The 22,126-nt window shown below is 38.7% G+C and overlaps 2 protein-coding genes across 8 annotated transcripts in view; one reads left to right on the top strand and one right to left on the bottom strand.

Moving 5' to 3' along the window:
• NAA35 (N-alpha-acetyltransferase 35, NatC auxiliary subunit) overlaps positions 1-5,588 on the top strand; it is a 38,742-nt gene extending 33,154 nt beyond the window's left edge. For all 4 annotated transcript variants that reach the window (XM_039543051.1, XM_039543052.1, XM_039543053.1 and 1 more), the window contains exons 19-23: positions 868-935; positions 1,764-1,904; positions 2,970-3,092; positions 3,878-3,958; positions 5,230-5,588. In XM_039543051.1, coding sequence (XP_039398985.1) covers positions 868-935; positions 1,764-1,904; positions 2,970-3,092; positions 3,878-3,958; positions 5,230-5,289 — 473 coding nt within the window. In that variant the 3' untranslated portion in view covers positions 5,290-5,588. The remainder of the gene's footprint in view (positions 1-867; positions 936-1,763; positions 1,905-2,969; positions 3,093-3,877; positions 3,959-5,229) is intronic.
• Positions 5,589-7,810: 2,222 nt separating this feature from the next.
• GOLM1 (golgi membrane protein 1) overlaps positions 7,811-22,126 on the bottom strand; it is a 51,975-nt gene continuing 37,659 nt past the window's right edge. For 3 of the 4 annotated variants that reach the window (XM_039545610.1, XM_039545607.1, XM_039545609.1), the window contains 5 exons: positions 18,814-18,952; positions 15,402-15,579; positions 13,137-13,463; positions 10,668-10,793; positions 7,811-10,226 (listed from right to left, as the gene is read on the bottom strand). In XM_039545610.1, coding sequence (XP_039401544.1) covers positions 10,153-10,226; positions 10,668-10,793; positions 13,137-13,463; positions 15,402-15,579; positions 18,814-18,952 — 844 coding nt within the window. In that variant the 3' untranslated portion in view covers positions 7,811-10,152. The remainder of the gene's footprint in view (positions 10,227-10,667; positions 10,794-13,136; positions 13,464-15,401; positions 15,580-18,813; positions 18,953-22,126) is intronic. The other variant, XM_039545608.1, reaches the window with a different exon arrangement.

The raw sequence follows: 22,126 nt of genomic DNA, 5'->3' as shown, positions 1-22,126 counted from the left end.
CAGGAGGCTCTCTGATAGAGTGGGTTAATGATGATCTGGGTTGCTGTTGTTCACAAAGGGGAGGTGGCTTCTGTTTTCAATAGAGTGGATTGCAGATTGGGATAGAGAGGGTTAAGGAGGTTGTCTCATGGAATTATGTGATACTTCCAGCTGACCCCAGGGGCCTGAATGAAGCAAGGCTGCATCTACACTGCAAAGCAATAGGGCTCGGACCCTCCAGCCCTGGTGGGACCATGGGTCCAAACCCTGGGTTAGCGCAATTGCTGGGTAGATGCAATTTGATTAATTGAATATGATTTAATCCATACACCAGCACTTCCCAACTCTTTGCAAACTGAGCCTCTCTTCAGGAAGACAAATTACCTGTCTCTCTCCTTCAACAGCACCATGTTAGCAGCACACTGTGGCAGAAATGTTTACTACTACTGTTCCACACTTCCAGGGGAGCATGCCCATGGTTTGGGAAACACTATCCTACAAAAAGTATAGCTTTATGAAGGCAATGTTTGTCTGAGTGTGAGGTGGTGTATGTATTGTCAGATCAAATTTTTATTATATTCCTAAGAAGTTCTATCGGGCTCCAGTTCCGCAAGCTTTGAGAATGTAAATTGTCCCATTAAAGTCCAGGGACTACTTGTGAATAAAAGTTAGGTATGTACTTAAGTACCTTGCTTAACAGACACGTTCATTTGGTCCTCAATCTTAATTTAAAAGGAGAGTTTCTAATTTTTAGAGAAGGTGACAGGAAAACCATGTGATATTTGCAATTAATTTTAATGAACTACTAGTTGCCAAAAAAAAATTTTTTCCTGCATTTGTTCTGTATCATTATTTTGGGTGAAATATCTTTGTATATGGAATTTACAGTTCGCCCTCTGAGCAGAGAGATCACCATGAGCCAAGCATATCAGAATATGTGTGCTGGGATGTACAAGGTAACTTATTACTGAACAGATGGTCTACATAGGGTTCAATTTTGTTATATGGTGGTGGTAAGCATTAAAATTTCCCCCGCCCCCTTTTTTGTAATTTGTGTCCATTCTGTTATTGGTTCTGAGAATCAAGCCCTCATTTTTGGCATGCCAAGCCCTCCTAAAGAAATTTCCTACTCTAAATAGTGTTTTATCAGACATAGAATAATGCTATTTAAAGTCTTCTAATGGATATGAGTAAGGATGAATAGTCTGCTGAAGCCATTGTCTTTAGGCACTGGAACTTGTTTATAGTGCCCTCTCCTGTCACCAAACCAGGTTGGATACCAAAAACTATAAATGATACTAGCGGAAATGTAATAAAACAAGCACTAAAAATACATTAAAATGGAAGTACTATACAGTGCTAAAAGAAATAGAATGCTGATTCCCTAGCCTCTCTGTTTTCTGCCCTCTGACAGCTGACCCAACAGATGTGCTTCAGAGGTGGTTTGATATCTGAGTAGGCTCTTTCATGAATCCACCCTCTCTCTCAAGATTAAAAAGAGGAGGAGTTACCTTGCTAACCATTTGCCTGACTTGTTTGGTGCATTATAAAACACACATGAAAAGTCCATTCCCTAGGCAGACAAATAGACAAGAGTAGAATCCAGAGACAGGAGAAATACAGTTAACCTTTTTGCATCAAATGCCTGGAAAAGTATTTCAGAATGACTTTTTTCCCATCCTCCTGTGTGTACCATTGTGGATTCCAAGATGCGGTAGTGCTTGTGTGTTATGACAAACTGCTACAGGTTTCACTTTGGTCTTTTATTCCTTCCTTTCCCTTAGACAATGATCGCTTTTGACATGGATGGTAAAGTGAGAAAACCCAAATTTGAGCTTGATAGTGAGCAAGTTCGATATGAGCACAGGTTTGCTCCATTCAACAGTGTCATCACACCACCACCAGTGCACTATCTGCAGTTCAAGGTGAACTCTTTCCAAACAATCTTAAAACACTTAGATTCAACTCTGCCCTTCAATATGTTTGTACATTTCTTGTAAAATCAGGCCCTGCATGTACACTTACATGCCTAGTGGCTGATTTTATAGCACATATTGATGCATCTCAATGTATTGAAGGACAGTATCATACTTTTAAGTACTTTTAACTTATAACAGTATCTTTCATTTTTCTAAGTTATTATTTAAGCAAAGTAGAGAATGACAAGAGGCTATTCACTGTATTTGCAGTAAGGAAAATTAATCAAACTTTTCTAAAATTGGACTTTTTTGCCAAGTTTTGTTGCTGTTACTCTTTGTAATGTGTGCATTTGTGTGAAAAAGATATCAAATTTGACAGACTATCAGCTAGAATAATAAACAACTAACTTTTCTAAATGTATAACAGCCAAAGTATTACTGTTGCAGCAAGCAAGCAAGATATGTGCAACAAATATGAAGGCAGTTTTGCATGTAAAATGCAATTGATAATGCAGATCAGACCATCCTTGCTTTCTGTGTCAACAATGCTATATCATCTTACCTATCTTTAGAATTACGCATTTTTTAATTTTTTTAAGGAAAAGTAACTTTAAAAAAAATCTTGTTTAACCTGTGCACGCAAGCCTGTGCTTAATAACCACCTACTCTTACTGCTCTTCCCCTGTCTCTTTCCTTCTTAGTTATTCCTCACTGTTTTGCTGCCTACCTGATGGCATCACTGCTGCAAATAGATTGCAAGTTCTCCAAAGCAGGGATCATGTCATTTATTGGTGCTGTGAGGTGTCTTGCACACTTTTTGGTGCTCTAAAATAATAAGCTATTTAATAAAGATTACAATACATGAGATTTAACTGGTTAAAACAAATATTAATTTGACCTCTGCTATTTAGTGGTGGTAATATTTTAACCAGTACTCAGTTGATTTAAGGAAAAACTGGTTTTAATTAAATATTGTGATTGATTTCTGATCCCAATCAAAGCAATGTAGAAAGGTTTATGTGCTGTTGACTATTAGTTTTAATATATATATATATATTTTTTGATATTTAGGAAATGTCTGACCTAAATAAATACAGCCCCCCTCCACAGTCCTCTGATCTCTATATGGCAGCTAGCAAACACTTCCAACAGGCTAAAATGATACTGGAGAATATTCCTAACCCAGATCATGAGGTAAGGCTAAACTGAAATGTAGAGAAACAGAAGTAAACGCTCTTGTTTGGAATACATTATTGGCTTTGTCATTAGTTCTAACTGAAATACTTTTGTGATGAATTAAAATGTATCAGAAAATTATCATTTAGTTATTAAAGTGCTCAAGTATTTAATTTAAGATTGTCAACTTCCCACATTGAACTACCCGCTGTATACAGGTCTGTCGCATCTTACGTGCATTTAACATGCGCGATTTCAGCTTTACGCGGTCGTCAAAAAAAAAAAATAATAATAATTTTAATAATGTATCTGTAGTGCGGGCGATTCCGCTCACCATTCAACTCAATGTAATTTTGACTATATGTGGTTTTCGCTTTACATGCTAACCACGGAACGGAACCGCCACATAAGATGAGACTTGCCTGTACCATGGTTTATAAGAACAGCACTTGCTAGGGAAGGAATGTGTCCTGTGCAACATGAAGCATAAAGTCAACCCCTGACAAATAATACTTTGAAATCTGCAGAGGTTTGACAATCATGAGAATGAATATGAAATACCATGTTTTGTATGGTCTCTTTTATATTAAAAATGCTATTGTATTAAACATAGTTAGTTGCCTTATCAAGCTGGTTAAATATAATTTATATATTTGAAAATGTAGTACAAATTGTTTTGACCTCTTAAAATGGGATTGATATTCCAGTCAAAGCATTATATTATGGAAACAGCTTGATTTTTTTTTTCAATTATTTTTTCTTGGCCATAAATTGTCACTTGAAAGTTTACTACTTTCTGTTAGGTCAATCGAATTCTAAAAGTTGCTAAACCCAACATTGTGGTCATGAAGCTGCTGGCAGGCGGTCACAAGAAGGATTCTAAGGTAAGAAAATCACAATCAAATTGAATTTATTGTCTTTAACTACTGAATAACACAGTCAACAGTTCCATTTCTGCTACAGCTCTAATAGTTGAATGCACAGTTTCAGTTTTTAACTACTCTAAGCCTTAGAGGGAATACAGATCTGATCCAAATATGGAAAAAATTAGAATTAAAAAATAAATGTGACTCTTGAAGCATGTTGAGAAGCTGTCATTTCAAGTTTTGAAATTTGTTATGTCCTCAAATGTTTGAACATTGGGAGGGAAATTAGCTGGGAAGCTGCATCTAGAATGTAAATAGCAACAAAGACAGGAGCTGTGATGTGGAAGGTGAGGCTAATGATGGAAGCAACAGCAGATGTGTATGGATAGGGTTAGACATTAAGAGGAAGGAGAGAAGGGAAAGCAGCTGATAGCAATGGGTCCACGGAAGTACAAGTAAGCAGTAGAAGGGTTGAGGATTGGGGAGAAGCTGTAGCAGGTGGGGAGGGGAATAGGAGAAATTAGCTGAGCTTGGGGCAGATAGTGGGTGAGATGGAGAGTAGAGGAAAGCATTGGTTGGGCAGGGGGAGTATCCAGAATGTGGAAACAGAAGGATGGGGAACGCACATTTTGAGCAAAGGGAAAGTGGGTGGGTGGACAACAAGCAAGGTGCTGGTGGGAGGTAGATCAGCATTTTTAGTTTTTAATCTTGTGTTCTTGGAAAGAGAAGCAATTTCAGGAAGATAATTAAAAAAAAAAGTGCCTCACCTCTTCAGTACTCGTGCATGGTTCCAATACAGTATATGAGGACTGACTTCCGCTAGGCAGTGACATGATGTCTTGTGTCTGACTCAGATGGAAAAATTAAAATCTCACTATCTCCTTATTTTGTATCAGTTCAGTTGTACTTTTTCTTTTTTCCCCTCTCTCTGTTGGTACCAACTCCATCATAGTACAAGCTCTAACTGAGAAGGCTGATGGCTTCCCCAGATGGCAGTGTCCCTCTTCGCCCCTCACTAGTGATGACTTGTCTTTCAGAGACTATTTTCCACAACTCAGAATAGCTTTTGATGTTGAGTTTTTTTAAGTTGATTTTTAGCTGACAAGATTTTCTTGTTTTTTGTTCTTTTATGATATTTTAAAGCTTAAAAAAACAAAACAAGGAAAAAAAAAGTAGTAGGCGAAACTAGCATTTTCTTCCAAGATAACTATGCCATGAATTCCCCTTTTGGAATAAAATCAGTAGTGATGTATGTCAGAGTAATCTTTTAATATTCTCTCTCCCTCTAGGTTCCTCCAGAATTTGACTTCTCTCCTCACAAATATTTCCCAGTTGTGAAACTTGTTTGAAAGACAAGAGATTATTATTGGATACCAGAACTGTAATCTGTATTTCAGATACCCGCTTTGAAATGGAGTATTTTATACTGTAGCCAGAAGTGAAATGGATCTCTTGGATAAAAGTACTGTTGTATAAAATATCTTTAGTCTGACTTCCTTACATGACCTGAATGACAACTGCTGTTTTAAAGTGGTTTGTATAATGTTCTATGGGTGAAATGGTTTTTAATCAACTGCATTATTGAACAACATTGTACTTTATTTGGTTTTATTACAGATTAATCATAAATCATTTTAGTGAATTCTGACTGACAGTGGTGTTTGTAAGGATTTATTAACACTCATGACTGAATATGATACAGTACAGTAGAGCCTGTCTGACAGGCACAGCTGAGTTAAAGTGAAATTCTGGTTTGAACAAGGACTCTCTGAAAATGACATTATAGAATCATAGAAGTGTACGACTAGAAGGGACCTCAAGAAGTTGTCTAGTTTAGTCTCCTGCACTCAAAGTAGGACTACATAATAACTTGACCAAACAAGTGTTTGTCTAACCTGTTCTTAAAAACCTCCAAAGATGGAGATTCCACAACCTCCTTATGCAATTTATTCCAGTGCTTAACCACCCTGATAGTTAAGAATTTTTTTCTAATATCGAACCTAAACTTCCCTTGATGCAATTTAAACCCATTGCTTCTTGTCCTATCAGAGATTAACAAGAACATTTTTTGCCCTCCTCCTTGTAACAACCTTTTATATACTTGAAAACTGTTATGCCCCCCCATCTTCTCTTCTCCAGTCTAAACCCAGTTTTTTCAATCTTTCCTCATAGATAATGTTTTCCAGACCTTTAATCATTTTTGTTGCTCTTCTCTGGACTTTTTCCAATTTGTCCACATCTTTCCTGAAATGTGGTGCCCAGAACTGGACACAATACCCTGTTGAGGCCTTATCAGCTGGAGTAGAGTGAAAGAATTACTTCTTGTCTTGCTTACAGTACTCCTGCTAATACAGCCCAGAATGATGGTCGCTTGTCATTGCAAGAGTGTCACACTGACTCATTTAGCTTGCGATCCACCATCGTCCCCAGATCCCTTTCCGCAGTACTCCTTCCTAGGCAGTCATTTCTCATTTTGTACGTGTGCAATTGATTGCTCCTTCCTAAGTGGAGTACTTTGCATTTGTCTTTATTGAATTTCATCCTATTTACTTCAGATCATTTTGAATTTTAATCCTATCCTCCAAAGCACTTGCAACTCCTCCCAGCTTGGTATTCCCCACAAACTTTAAGTGTTCTCTCTCTGCCATTATCCAAATAATTTATTGAACAGAACTGATCCCTGCAGGACCCCACTTGATATGCCCTTCCAGGTTGTAACTGAACCACTGATAAATACTCTTTGGGAATGGTTTTCCAACTAGTTATGCACCTACCTTATAGTAGCTCCATCTAGGTTGTATTTCCCTAGTTTGTTTATGAGACGGTCATGCGACACAGTATTTGCTTCATTTTCTTTCCAGGTACTGAAGTTACACTGAGAGGTCTGTAATTCCCTGGGTGGTGGTGGTTCCCTTTTTATAGATTGGCACTATATTTGTCCTCTGGAATCTTTCCTGTCTTCCATGAGTTTTTGATGATGATCACTAATGGCTCATCTCTCCTCATTGCCCAGAACTACTGTAGCGGAAGGGTTGAAAATTCATTGAAAGCAACAGTACACAGTAGTCTTCTCTTGAGGCAAGCAGATGTTTTGTGACAGTTAGGAGTGGCAGAACTCCTGACTGAGTTTATGCCTCACTCTAAACCAGTACTAAGAATAACAGCTGGATTAAAATGCAAGACCAGAAGGCAAGATGAGCTGGATTTTTCTTTTTGCAGGAAATTATGCAATTTTAAAATTCTGTGTTCCAAAATGGAACAGAAACATTTAAATTTCCCAAAAAACAAAAAGTTCCAAAGCCTTCATTTTGGGTTGACTGAAATGTTTATCAAAACATTTTGTTCTGAGCTTGACTGAGTTATTATAAAACACTTTTCTAAATTCAGTTGGAATCTACAAAGGGACCATCACTTGAAAAACAACCTTTAGCTTTCAACAAATTGACATTGATGGTAAAGCGTTCTGCTGGACAACTTCTAATGAGCTCTACAAAATGGATTAATTAAAGTTGAAACTGAATACCCAAAATTGGCAGACTAAATATATTAGAAATCAATTAAATTAACTTCTCTCCTAGGTAAATTCAATACAAAAATACTTTAGTGCACTGACCTCTCTACTTCTCTGCATTGTGAAGAAGAATTATTACTAGACTTCCAGGCAAACTGGACTGCTCACTTTCAAAGGAAACCACCTTCTACTGGAAATACACAAGCTGGTCAACAGGTAACATGTTAAGAAACTAGCAATAACTTCTATAAATGTGATACAGTACAGAATACATGAATTAGAAATTGGGTAAATGAACCAGCTCTCTCCTTCCCCTCCCCCCTGCACTAGGAGTTAACATTGAAAGTAAACCAACCCTGTTTAAAATTAGTTAAACACACTGAAAACGATTTACATTTATTTTAAAATGTTTTTCTAAAATTGATCAGGCTTCATTGCAAAAACATTTTGAACAAGAACAAAAATCAGTTCCCCACCCTGTCAAGTTCATTCAGGAAACTCAAAGTGAGTACAAATGATTTTAGGCAATATACAAAGCTATTTAAAACCACAGTTTTGAGTAAATCTAATTTCTCTTGCCCCACTAGAAAAAAGCTTTAGTTCTAAAATTCTTTTCTATACAGTTGACAGAAGCCCCCTTGCCTTTTACATTTTTAAAAATTACACTTAGAATCTGAATCCTTCAAAAACCATTCAGAAAGTAAGTTTTTATTTACAGATGATTCAATCCCCCATGTAATGGATGACAGTCAAATTAATGTCCATCTTATTTTTTTAAGCTGTCTGAGTTATATTACCTAATGGCTGGAAAGTTGGGATAGATAATTTAACTTTTTACTAAAAACTGCAACTCTGTACTGCCAAAGGCAATACATCCCATCTTTGTCCACATTTTTAGAGGGGGTGTCCTCTTGTCTCTCCCATTCTTCTGTCACTCTACAAACTGCTTGTTTTTTTTTCTTCTCAAGTTTGTATAGCCTTCCCCCAAACCATGAACACAATGTATTGTGAGAGGGAAAGTTTCAGAAATGTAATATTTCTGTGTCTGGCTTTGTTACTGTATAGAGGAGAACATTGCAATGCCTTTCTTAGGACAACTTAGTTGCATTATTCAGAAACTCTCAACTCTCGTAAGCGTATCTTGTCTATATGCATTCATTTATGTATAACAAAGGCCAGATTTAATGCAGCTTCTGAGCACAGCCCTATTTATTGTATGGCAACTACCTTTATTTAAGATACAAAAATTGTGCTCAAATGACTATAGCCAGATTACTGGCACTGTGAGCTATGGCATACAGTACATAACTGGAAAGGAAATAAAGTGCATGAGTAGTGAGTGAAGCATCAGATTTCCCTGGCTGTGAGAGTATAACTTAAATGCAGTGTGCAGTCCTTTGTACAATTCAATCATGCCTACCACCTCTTCTCTCCTCTAATCTTGTTTTACTGTCTCCTATTCTGCATTAGTATCTGGATTTGTTCAAATTATAAAAATAGTCCTTTTGAACAAGCAGTTACAGGATGCAAGCTGCTTTCATTTTTTTCCCCTCTTGCTGTCAAACACTGGACTATGGCATACAGGCAACCTTCAGTATCAGAGTCCAAATCCCTGTAACCTACCCACTTTTATCAACCAGGATTTACAAACCTCAGGGGTAGCTAAGAATGTGGGTGATACTAATTGTTTTAAAACAGCATGGTGGAGAACCTTCTGTGATAGATGGTGTGGTGGACTTTCCCCCACTTTAAACTCCTGCTTCAACAGGCACTTTGCAGTAACAAGCAGATACCAGCACTCCCAAAGCTTTCCTAATGGCACTAGGAGGTACTGTATGTTTGTTTACCACAATGAATACATTCAACATGTTACAATAAAAACATTGTACAGTGATTGTATTCTGTTATGCATAATATAACTTCAATGTGTTCAAGTTTACTCATGGAGACCCACATAAAAATGTCTTTGAATGCAATGGTGGATGGGTGAAGTAAGGAATATGCATTGCACACCATTTTAGCCTTCCCTTAGACAGTGGTAGCTTCAAGTCAGTTTGACAGAAACCAAATCCTCCTCCTAAAATGAGTTGTAAAGCTAATCCACACCCCCTTGCTAGCTTTGTGAATGCAGGTCCAGCCTCTTTGCCATGACCTCCCATGGGAACCATGCTATTCTTCTGTGGCGAAGAGAGATGATATTACAGAAGCGGGGGGAAAAAAGCTATCCAAAAGCCCTGTAGTAGTTTGAGAGGGTCAGGTCAACTATTCCAGCCTTTGTGACAATAAGGACTAAACATACCATTTACTGGGGGAGGATCAGTTTAAGTTTAGCATCTGAAGCACAGGTAGAGATTCAAAATATGATCTTAGAATTACTTTGTTTCCCCTACTTCATGCCATTGTTGTACGATTGTACAACTTAGCTGACTGTTTAAAAGTATTTCAATTATTGCTAGCTAATTAAGGTTTTAAAAACAGTAAAAAAAAAGTTTGACAATTCAGAACTGCTTTAAACCTCTGTAAGAGACAAAGTATAGTTTTAACCATTGAAGCATAGTACTAAAACTTCACAACCGCAATCTACTTTATTTGGGACCCTTTTAAAGCCTTGAGATGGCAATAAAGCATTCTAGCTTCATCTGGATCTTTATGATTGGATTTGTTTGCAGGTGATTGAGTCACACATGGTGTGCTTCCTTATTCACAGCCTCTGTCTCTCCTCTTCACCTTGATCAAATAAGTGGTTCTTCATATTCAGATCTTCAGGATTTGGGGCTAATAAGGGAGGAAAAAAGTGAAATTCTTAATACTGTAAGAGTTGGAATAATTGATTGCATTTGTAAGAGGTGGAACAACAGCAAGAGAAACAACATAGTCCTTATTGAAAGGATTGGGTCACTGTAGAATAGTGCAATATCACAAGTATCCAGTTATGGTTTGCTTTTACATATACCATGAAACTGGCTTGAGTGTCCAGTTCTCTCTCATGTAAATAGGGAGTAACTTCACTGAAGTCTTATTGCACCAGAGTAAAATTGGTAATAGCAAAATCTGGCCCCAGCTGTATTCAGAGCAAGCACAAAGGCATCAGAGTTAACTAATCTGATGAATAGAAAGCCAGTCAGTTTCATTCCTCCCAAAAGCCTTTTAAGGGGACAGTTCTAAAAATACAATATGCTGTGTACAAGGGGATTTAAAAAAAACTCAGGTTTTTACCATGCAAGTTATTTTCATTGCTTGCCAGTGCTGCTTGCTTGTCAGTTTCAGATTCAGCCTCATTTTCATCTAGGTTATAGTCAACTGCTATGTTGTTCTGGTTCCCTGCTTCAGCTCCCTGTTTATCTATAAAGATATTTAGTTTTATTAGTTAGTGGCCAAAAACTTGCCACAGCTGCAGTAGAGCACTGTTGCTAGAAAAACAGTCTCCCTCCTACTCCAGCTCTACAACAGGTAGAATTTATCTCAAACCCTTGAAATTTGATTACCCTCTGCTTAGAGGTTCAGTTCTCAGCTATTCTTACTTGCTGCAGTTGCCTATCCAATTTCAGAACTAAGTTTGCTATAAGCCTTGTATATAGAAGGCTTGATAACATGAGATAGATGGGGCTGGACGGGACCTTCAAGAGGTCATCTAGTCCATCGCCCCTACTGAGAAGCAGAAATGCATACACCAAGACCATGCCTGATGACACATTTGTCTAATCTGTTCTTAGAAAAGCTCCAAATGACAAGGATTCCATCACCTCCCTAGATAACCTGCTCCAGTAATTAACTATCCTTCTAGTTAGATATTAGGAAAAACACACTCACCTAATCTCCCTTGCTGCAAATCTGTCCAATGGACAGATTAAAATTCCCATACCCCAGGATGCTAAACAAGTCAATGTTCAGCAGAATAGGAAGAGCAAGTGTTAGGTTATGGAAAGAAATGGTAAATGGCAACCAAAGGAGGATAAACTGAACACAAACAGTAGTAGGTATTAGTGGCATGTGCAAAGGAGCAGAATAATGAACAGCTTCCTCTGTTCAGCAAGATGTTTCAAACAAGCCACAGGAACACAGGACTTCAGGATTCACAATGGTAGTCCACATATGACAGTCTTGCAAGCCTGTTTGTCTAATGACTTGGGACAAATAACTAGTTTAGTAGGTAAGTAACAATTAGTTTTATCATTGTGAGTGTGGGCAAGGAGATTTGTGCCTAGGTAGGTAAATTTTCATGACAGTTCTGAAAGACATACGAAGAGCAAGTGTTGTATGTACAGTTAGCCTAACTACATGTATCGCATAAAAGACTAATGAAGTTCAGAAAACTAATCTTGGGCTTCTTGCTTTCACTTAGCTTTATCTGCAAGAGAATATGTGCTAGTACCTGGAAAGCAGAGAACTGGTTTACGGCAAAACTGGGAGTGGGGGATTCTTTTCATTTTGCTACAATCAGACAATCTTCATTTTCTGGCTTGTGTGAACTCTTCTGCACCATCCTGTTGCCTGTGAGCTTTTGATTTGTACTTTTGATTTGAAATTCCAGATATAGCTGAAAATGTTGTCACTAAGACTGCACCACTAGCAAGATGACTGGAGCTCTAGAAGCTTTGATGTACTTATAAAGCTCTATTCACACGAGACATTTTTGCTAGTATTGTAATGTCAGGGGAGTGACTGTTTTTTTTTTTAATTACATTTCTATACCAACAAAGCCTTAGTGTAGATGCAGCTATACCAGGATGAAAGTGCATTTGGTAGTATTGCTTATTTTGCCTGAGAACTGAAACTATATTCAGCAAAAGCTATATCAACACTAGGAATGTGTGTCAGTACAGTGTTACCAGCAAACCTTTTCTAGTGTATCCCTGGGCTATAATTGAAGCCAAAGATGCATGTCTGCTTAAAAACACAGTACTTGCTAAATGTTGCAGGATTAAGCCCGAAGGCTGAAAGATAATGAAAGCTGAGGGTATGCGCCATCTACAGGAGACTCAATGCTTCACAGAATCAAACCCATAGAAAGGACAGAGCCTAAGGACAGTTACTATATAGACAGGAGAAACTGAGTGATCTGGCTGGTAAACACAGCAGTGAACTAAAACATAATGGCTCTAGTTCACCAGGTGTGAAGTAATGCAGAGTAAATGCAAACTGCTTTGTCTCCAGGTACATATATAGTAGTGCAAGTCTGCCAAGGTCAAGTCCAACACAAATATTACTGTTTAAAAGAATTTCCTATTAAAAATAGGTTTGGGGTTTTTTGCCAAACGAACAAAAACATTTCACCCCCACCCCTCGCTGTAGATATATTTTAATAGGTCAAATCCTATTAGAATTACTCATAAGGAGTCTGATGTCAATGGACATACTCGTGTAGGTAAAAGAGCAAGAGATGGCCCAACATCTGTAGCAAACAGGCAGGACTGCTGATCCGGACCCAAACCACTTCAGAATACAACTAACAAGCATAAGAGCTGGAAACAAATTCCAGCTTCCACTCAGAGCAAGGAAAGCAGGGAACTCGTCTCAGAGTACCAGTCTGTCACATGACAGACCAGTGCATTGTGACATTTTAGATTTTATATTAATCATTACTGCACCAGGGAAGAAATGACCCTTGAAACATTCTACAAGATCATTGGCTTTAGCTGCAAGCCACTTGGCAGCTAGATAGCCTGAGTGGATCTTTGTACTAACCATCCTGACTGGGCTCCTGGTCATCCGGCTGAGCGTCATAATTTAAGAGGTGCTCCCGCTCCACTTCTTCATTAGCAGCATTTTCTTGATTGACAGCATGGCCTGCAGGTGGTTCTTGCATTTTGACAGACTCCCTTTCTGCATCACCTTCTTTAGGAACATTTACCCCCTCATACGGATTCGGTTCCTTTCCTAGTTCAGGAGATAGTTCCTCATGATCCACGGCACTCTTGGCTGAATCGTGTGGGGGTCCTTGATCAACAAAAAGCTTCTCGGCTTCTGTTTTAGGCTCCTCTTTGTTCACTGCAACCAGATCACGTGTCCTTTCTGAAAAACAATGAAATCACAGTTTGTGCACTAAGAGTTTTGATCCTAGCAAAGCGTAAGCCTTTAAAAAGCTAGAACAGAATCAACTGCCCTCTGCCCACCCAAATTCAATTTTTTTCCTGTGCAAGGACATCTCTTTAAGCTGCATCAACTCCAAAGGATGTATAGGCATAAATCAGCGTACCCTAAGTTAATGGTACTATTAGAAACCACTGCAGGATTTGTATTTCATAAGGGCTTTAAAGTCTGCATTGTCTTTGTTTTATGGTAAATAGGGAAAAGGTCTGAATCCCTTTCAGGTTCTAGTGAGATCAAATAATAATTGGACATGCAGAGTAGAATTATTTAAATACAGAGTTTTAATATTCTATGTAAATGCCTATTCTCACAGCATTAAAAGTGTAAAAAACTTGTGTGTGTGCGTGCATGCGTGCAAACACTACACTGTTAGCAATGCAACTGGCTTTAAATAGAGTCAGCCTACTACAAGGTTGACCAGATGTGAGTTCCACAAAGAGCCTGTAGCTGCTTTTGTCTTTAATATGAAAATGCAGCTCAGGGACATTACTGGTCCCAGCATACACTGCTGCGTCATTTTCGCCATGTAGCTGTATTCTTACAGCGTTTTGAGATACAATTCACAAGAACATCCTTATATAAAAAGTCACATTGAAATACTAGCTCTCTTGAATGAGACCTGAAATATGCTCAGAGTTGTATTTTAAGAAAATTGAATTTCAAACGTATATGATGCTAAGCAGAGAATCTGGCAACCATTCATAGAGTTTAAGGCCAGTAGAGACCATTAGATCATCTAGTTTAAATTCCTTTATATCACAGGCCCTTAAATTTCACCCAGTTACTTCTGCGTTCAGCCCAATAACTTGTGTTTGATTAAAAGATAACTTCCAGCAGTTGCAGGAAGGTCACATCTACTAAAAACAAACTAATGTTTTAGGCTATTAAAGTCAAGTCTTTGTTTCAGAAGGTCTTCAGAAAAGAGTGCACCTTTTCCATAGCAAATTAGAGATACTAATTTAGGCCTGCTAAATATAACATTGTCCTGTTACTTGCAGTGTACACCTAGGGCTAGATTCACAAAGATTAGGCACCTCATTGCCACTTCAGATGTCTAAATCCAAAATTTAGATCCTCAAACTCAGCTGCCACCTAACTTGTGGGAGACCCAGGTTCAAATCCCACTCTGCCCAATGTGAAGCATGGACTTAAACACAGATTTCCCCCTTCTCAAGTGAGTGCCCTAACCACTGGGCTAGTGGGCAAGTCTCAATCTTTTTCCTACTGAAGCGAGTATGCAATAGAGCAGTGACAGGAACCTGGGTCTCCGAGAAGTGTGCACCAATCACTAGGCTACAGAGTCACTCATTCTCTCTCTGACCCACCACTACTGTTTTTTGCAGGAAAGGCTCCTAAGTCTGGTCAGTCCTAACTCCAGGAGAGGGTTCACAACTGTGAATCTCAAGTGGAGATTGGTGCCCTCTATCTGGTCCAGAGTTGGGTGCCTGCACCTCTCCTCAGTATTTCCTATTGCCTATCTTAGCCACTTAGCTTGCTGGCTTTTGTGGATCCCATTCTTAGGCATCTAACTTTTCCCATACATCGTATAGGGAGTCTGGGTGCCTAAAGTTAGGTGTTTCAGTGCTGAGCCCAAGTCCTCTTTGTGGATCTAGCCACTACTACTTTAACATATTCTTCAGCCAATGGCAGTTTTTTTAAATTAAAATATATTTTGACAGGCATTAGCTATTAACTATAACTTTCCATAAGCACAGAAAAAAATTGTGATCAGTGTGAATCTGCTGAACTAAGTTATGCAGTTTTGTTTTACATCTAATTAAATTAAAATTCTATTAATTAGAAGCCATTTCTCACCTCCGTTGCTATTAAGGTGTTAGTGATGTAAATAGCCAATCTTACCTTTGTCTCCATGAGACTCAATCTCTGGTACCTTTTTTACATTGGGCATTGGCTTTGATGCTTCTAGAGCTACATTTCCAAGAATTTTGTTCTTCTCTTGCTCCTCATCTCCTTTCTGCTCTTCCAGGTCATGCAGCTGGAGCTCTGGTTGATTAAAAGTTGGCAGCTGACTATTACCCTTAAAAACATATACAGACATATGTGATTTGTCCATCCAAATGCTTATTCCTATACTCTGATTTATATTTCATTTTTAACCCTGACTAGAGAAATCTAAATGCTCCAAAACCAATTCAAGAAATAGACTTGAACTGAAATCTTCATTGGAGTCGGAAGTAAAACACAACCCCGATAAACAGGCAGCACAGTTTCCACACACAGTACACCAACAGAACAGTTTGATATAATGCCTCTTCCTGTACTACTCCACCCAATACCATCAGATTCAGTAGTTGCTATGCATAGTGCATCAGGAGCTATTGTTCTCTGAAGCAACGTTTCTGAGCATGAAGGACATGTCCCTCTGGAGCACCAAGAAATAGTTTTGGATACAAAACAGAGGCAGTGCAACTTTCCCCCTAGGCTGCCCTGCTGGGCTGGAGAAGCTACTACTGTTATTTTTCTCAAGGAGGGCTCAGCTTTCAATAAGTTTTGGGAACACTAATTTATGGCAGCCTAATTCAGATACATTAATTAGTTCAATTTGGACTGTTCTGATGTTACCAGTTAGGAGTCCTGCCCTCCTCCTCTGCACTCAATGCAGATATTTTTGTTGTTTACTTGTCGTAATGCCTGATCACAAATTTATCCAAGCCTTATGCCAGAGAGTGGGTGAGTGGCAAACATGGGTGTAGATGGACATCTTGTAAACCCCTAAATGCCATCTCCTCCAAAAAAGTATTGTAATCCTTCCTCCACCTCATTGGAACCATCTGCTTCTTTATCACACCTGTTGACAGATGAAAGCCAAAATAATACCCTAAGAGTGACCACCACCTGGACTGTTCACAAAGGCAGATGGCAGCTAACAAGTGTGGGTTTAGTACAGCAAATGTTTTACAAAGCCAGAGCCCACTTTGGCTATCACAACTTGCTACAGCATGAGTGTTCATTGATACAGTGACTGTGTGCACAAGTAACCACATAGCAGACATCAGCATCAGATGACAAGGTGAATCAGTCACAAAGAAACGTCAGCTGAGCTCCAAATGTGGTATACAGAATATGGAACAGTCCAGTTTATTTGAACCTTTGGGGGCATTCTGAGATTTCAGATAAAGTGGTTTCAGATGAAAGGAGGAAGCGGGCGACCTCGCTATAAAGAAGCAACTCTGGTCCACCAATTCAGGAGTGCAGCAAAAGGAATAACAATTGGCTGGCTCTACTGGGGCATGCACCAAGAAACCCCAGGATATAGGTATCCCAGGATTATGAGAACCAAGCTTCAGTTAAACAGGCTTCACTATAATGCAATGGAACTAGGCTAAATAGATTATCAAGAAAACTTCTTAACAGTGAGATCTGTTAAACTGTCAATCTCCCCCAGCTAAGAAAAGCAAAGCAAGTGCCATCACTGATGAATTTACAAGTAGACTAGAGATAGAGCACTAGAGCATATACCAGGAAACCCTTACTCCAGTGAACTGCTTGAAGTTTAATGGCTGTAAAAGAATATCAGCTTAAAGATCTGCCACTTTAGAAATTCAGCCATTGAAATTTTAGGGGCAACAAACCTTACATCTATGAGCATTTTCCTGGCTAAATGCTAAGCTAGTTTGCTTTTACAAGCATAAAACTGAGCAGCACTTAAAGTTCTGCTGTACTAAATCAACTTCTTGCAACTTGAAAACTAGGTTGTAATAAAGCTATTGCTTCTTTGTACTTGTTTACAGTGTATGCAGGAGAAGAACAATTCTACAGAAGCCAGGGAGCATATAAAATATTTTATATGCCCAGTACATAAAATTGTCAATGCCAACAAATAGGAACCCGATAGTGTAGAAAATCACATGCACTGTGCACAAAAAAAGTTTCCTGTCTGAGCTTCAGTAAAGCTAGAGATGAACAAATACTGAAATAAAGTATTTACAAACAATGTCTGAATAAAACACACAAATTCACTTGAATGGTATTTGCACCTTTTGTGTATTATACAAACATTTATACAGCAATTTGTTTTCAAGAATGTCTTGGGGGAGGGAATTCTTAAATAACTATGAAACTGTTTGTTACGGCTTTCCAATTTCAGTCAAAGTCAGGGCTTTGACTTGGGTGACCAAGAACAACACAAAGAGCAAATACTCAAACCATTCATTTACTGAATAGTACAGAAGTAATTCATAGGATTAAATAGGTTTGCACAAAATATGAGAACAATTTTTAACAATGAATAATTGCCAAACCAAAAAAGGCTAAACTTGAATATATTTATTTGTCGTGCATAGTTGACATTCAACTTTCTAGATAACTAAGTAGAAGACTTTTCAGGCTCAACACAAACCGTTTTTCATTCCTCGGGTTACTTTATAAAATGAAACTGCAACACAAAAATCCTTTAAGGTACAATTAATGGCAAATTTGCTTTATAACATCTTACTTTAAAGCTTGTTTTTTAAACTTGTGTTTTAATTTTAATATAAGAAACGCCATGCACGGTCAGGATCCCGCCTCCTCCAGCAGCAGCAGCTGCTCTTCCCACCCTCCTGGTGGCAGAGGCCGATCAGGGTTACTGTGGTAACTGGACTTTTGGTGGTCCAGCCAGCAGCGCTGATCGGACACTGCATAGGTCCCCTTTCAACTGGGGTTTCCCGTCAAAAACCGGACACCTGGCAACCCTAGATAAGCCTCACTCTGACAACAGAGGTCAAGCTGCAACTTCCTCAGTTATTATCAGAAACACTAATCTCCCAAGCTTCACAGGGTCATCTAGTACATTATAATAGAAAAAAAATCATGAGAATCTGTTGCTATTTTATATATTAAAGCAGGGGTCGGCAACCTTTCAGAAGTTGTGTGCCGAGTCTTCGTTTAGTCACTGTAATTTAAGGTTTCACGTGCCAGTCATACATTTTAACATTTTTAGAAGGGCTCTTTCTATAAGTCTATAACTAAACTATTGTTGTATGCAAAGTAAATAAGGTTTTTAAAATGTTTTAAGAAGCTTCATTTAAAATTAAATTAAAATGCAGAGCCCCCCAGACCGGTGGCCAGGACCTGGGCAGTGTGAGTGCCACTGAAAAATCAGCTCATGTGCCACCTTCAGCACACGTGCCATAGGTTGCCTACACCTGTATTAAAGGATCAAAGAGTAGCACCCTATGGGAGAAAGCAACATAGTACAGCTCCATTGACATCCTAAATAATGGTACAACTGACTTTCTGCCAAAAAAACAAAACAAAAACACAGGCTTACCTGGTAGGTTTTGTTGGAATTTTTCAATAATTCTTTGATTTCCGTGGCCTGTGGGGCCTCGCTGCCTTTTTTTGTGATCTCGTCTATCCTTTCTTCACATTGTTCTTTTAACTCTTTCATCTGATTGATGCACTGGGACCTTGAGAGAAAGAACAAGTAGCTTATAGAGGTACTGTCATCCGAACATCTCTAACAGACAAACCTTTCTTAAACAAACAAAAAAAAACCCTCACAAAAGGTGTATCTCTTTCCTTTTTCCATTTTGCTGATTTCCTAGTCCTACATTTGCATAGTTTGAAAAAAAACAAGAACAACAACAGAGAAATAGGAGGTGAGGCTAGAATCATCTGAGGGGACATGGGAAAGTTGTACTGGTTTAACTAAATTTGTCACTCTACACTGGTTTAGTTAAATCAGTGCAAAAGGTATGTTTTGGTTTAAACAACCAGGCTTATTTTTGTTTACCTTAAGTCAATTAGGAGCCTCTTATGTGTCTCAGGAGCAAAGACCAGAAATTACAATTTGACCTAGTAAGTTATCTTTTGGTGGGAGAGGAGATAACAACAAGGAACCAGGGAGCTCTTGGGTGATGTGACAATTGGGCCTATAAAATTACCCAAATTGTGAGCTCAACTGTAAAATGTATGTAAAAGTTCATAAGATGTTACATAACCTATAACAACAAATGTTGATGGGAAAAGGTATGAAAGGGAGGTAGATAGACAGACTACATTAGTCTAAATGAAAAGGACAAGTTGATATGACTCAAGGACTGTGTTGAAGTTATGGAGATGAAGAGCCGGAAGTTAATGAGATAAAATCAGTATGTCAGACATTAGGCCTGATCGGTGAACAAAATAATAAAGGGATAGGCTATGCCAACTATCGCTCCCTTTTTGGGTCCTTAAAAGAAAGAAATTTTGTGGGGAAAGTTGGAAAGAAGAAGAAGAACAGAATGAAAGACCAGATAGTGGCTACTGGAGCAAGCTTAGCTGCCATCACCATAGCTGCCACCCACACTGTTTCCTGGGACCCCAGGACTTCATCATCCTGATCTGGAGAGGTGTCCTGACCAGACTGGGCCAGAGAAATAGAGGGTCCCAGGTGACATCGCCACCCCTACCCGCTCCAGCTGAATCCCAAACACCACCTTAGATGACAGCTATACCATCTTTGATACCATCTAAGAGACAGTCAAACAAGGGGGCTTTTCCTTCTAAGATGGATGTCAACAGCAGCAGCAGCGATATCTCCAGCCCATCTCAACTAACTTCCTCAAAAGGCCAGTTATTACCATCTTTAATACCATCTAAGACACTGTCAAACAGCAGAGGGAGTTTCCTTCTAAAATCTTTCATCATCAAACAAACGATGCTAAAATGAAGGCCTCACTTAATATTTTACATTTCAAATGCTGTAATTGTTTTTCCTTCTTTTCTGTATCTTTAACATTTTTTTTTACTTTTTATTAATGTTGTGTTTGCCATGGTGCTAAGCAGGCTGATGTACCAGACCTTTTTCTACACCATTTAATGTTAGACAGCGGCAGGGTTATATTATTAACACTTTTTGCTTATTTCGTTTAAATTACAGTAATACAACAGTGCCTATTCAGAAGCATTTTGTATTAGATATAAATTACCATTAGAAAAAACAATGTTCTTTCAAAATGTGCCTCATTTCTGAAAATATACTCCCTTTCTTAAGTCTTAACTGAAATGCCACTGCAGCAAGTGCCAAGAAAACGGAGGTGAACACTTTTAAAACAGAAAGCCATGTTGCAAATAGCTCAGCTGGCATGTGACTTCTCAAGATGGATGGGGGAAATTACACATTTCAAGTACTAGTTGTAAGCCTTTAGGTATTGATTCTGCATAGAAACAGTTGGACTGATGATGTTCCCCTGAATTAATGGAATGTTAGGAGGTAGCTGATAGTTTCTCCCCCATGCCTGCTTCATGAATGTAAGTTAATTTACCAGAGCTAGGAAAGTACTTTTATTTATTGTGTTGGTGGGCTCAGAACACTTCCACACACACGGGCCCAAGAAGGATAGACAAATTTGCCCACAATAAACCGCAAAATAATTGCTAATGCGGCTCAGTTTAGTGCACAACTGAGAACCATGGGATATGTCCCCAGAAGTTCTAGTGCCTCACCCAGGTTGCTGCAACACCTATGTAGACATGGCAACACAGGTATGACTCAAGTATGGCTTTGCAGTGTGGAGACTCACAGATGGGCTTGGCTATCTCAAATAAACTGCAGTGAAGACATATCCCAAGTGAGCAGGTCATTTGTGTTTAATGCAAGAGTCAAAAAGGCACTTACTTCACATCTAGAAAGGAAAGGAATGGAATAGGTAGACAGATGTGCTGTTGAAAGTCAAGTTAGTGACCTTTGCTAATATTTTGTTTGTGCTGCACACCAGGAGAGTTTTGGCTTTTCAAAAGCATGATTTGGCTGACTAACTTCTAAATGTAAGAAAGTCATCAAACTAAAGGAAACACCTAAAATTTGTAAGAGCAAACACCACAGACTGTAGAAAAACTGAGCACAGGCATGAGTTATATTAATATTAGTTTCTTAACTCCTGGGGGAGATAAGGAGATCTAAAATTGTCTCCACGTAATGTGGGAGATTTTGAGAATCTTCTGGGGGGGTGCTAACTGTGGCCTACAATGACTGGCTTCGCTCTCCATTTTATGTGTGCATACATACTGCATGTGCTAATAAGGCCAACTCATGTAACCACTTAGTTTTTGATTGCTGTTGCTGTAGAATAATTTTGTTTTTTTGCGAAAGGTTGCAGATCAGCAATTCTGGAGATTAAAATCCTCTGTTCATGCATATGACAGGTAATGTGCACATAGCAGCAAGGCAAGCTTCTCCACGTTGGTGGGGGCGATCAATGTGCCCCATCCGCACCTGGAAAATCTACCAATTGTAAATTCAGTTCCCCTGGCCTGGTCAATGATTGACCCCTCTGCCAATACTAAATAAAATGTGCCAATTACAGCAGCATGTTTGCTGTATGGAGAGCTGCACTGGCCACTGGGAACTAGACTCAGACCACCAACTCATTTCATATAGGCCACCAGAGAGCCACTGGGTTGTAATGATTTTTCACTTATTAGAGTTGCAGAGATTGAACAAATGATTGAACTCTTCATTTTAAGAACAGATTAGTTAGAAGAATATGCAACTGAACATTCAGATAAGAATTCAAGAGAACAAACAAGTTTGGGTGTTTTATTGTTTTTAGTAGCATGTGGGTGGAGAGGGGAACATTCAGAAATACCCAGATACCCTG

This window comes from Mauremys reevesii, linkage group 6 (genome assembly GCF_016161935.1).
Source record: "Mauremys reevesii isolate NIE-2019 linkage group 6, ASM1616193v1, whole genome shotgun sequence".
NCBI classification, from domain to species: Eukaryota; Metazoa; Chordata; order Testudines; family Geoemydidae; genus Mauremys; species Mauremys reevesii.
The sequence above is the reverse complement of the archived record's forward strand: the minus strand, read 5'-3'. Positions and strand labels throughout refer to the sequence as shown.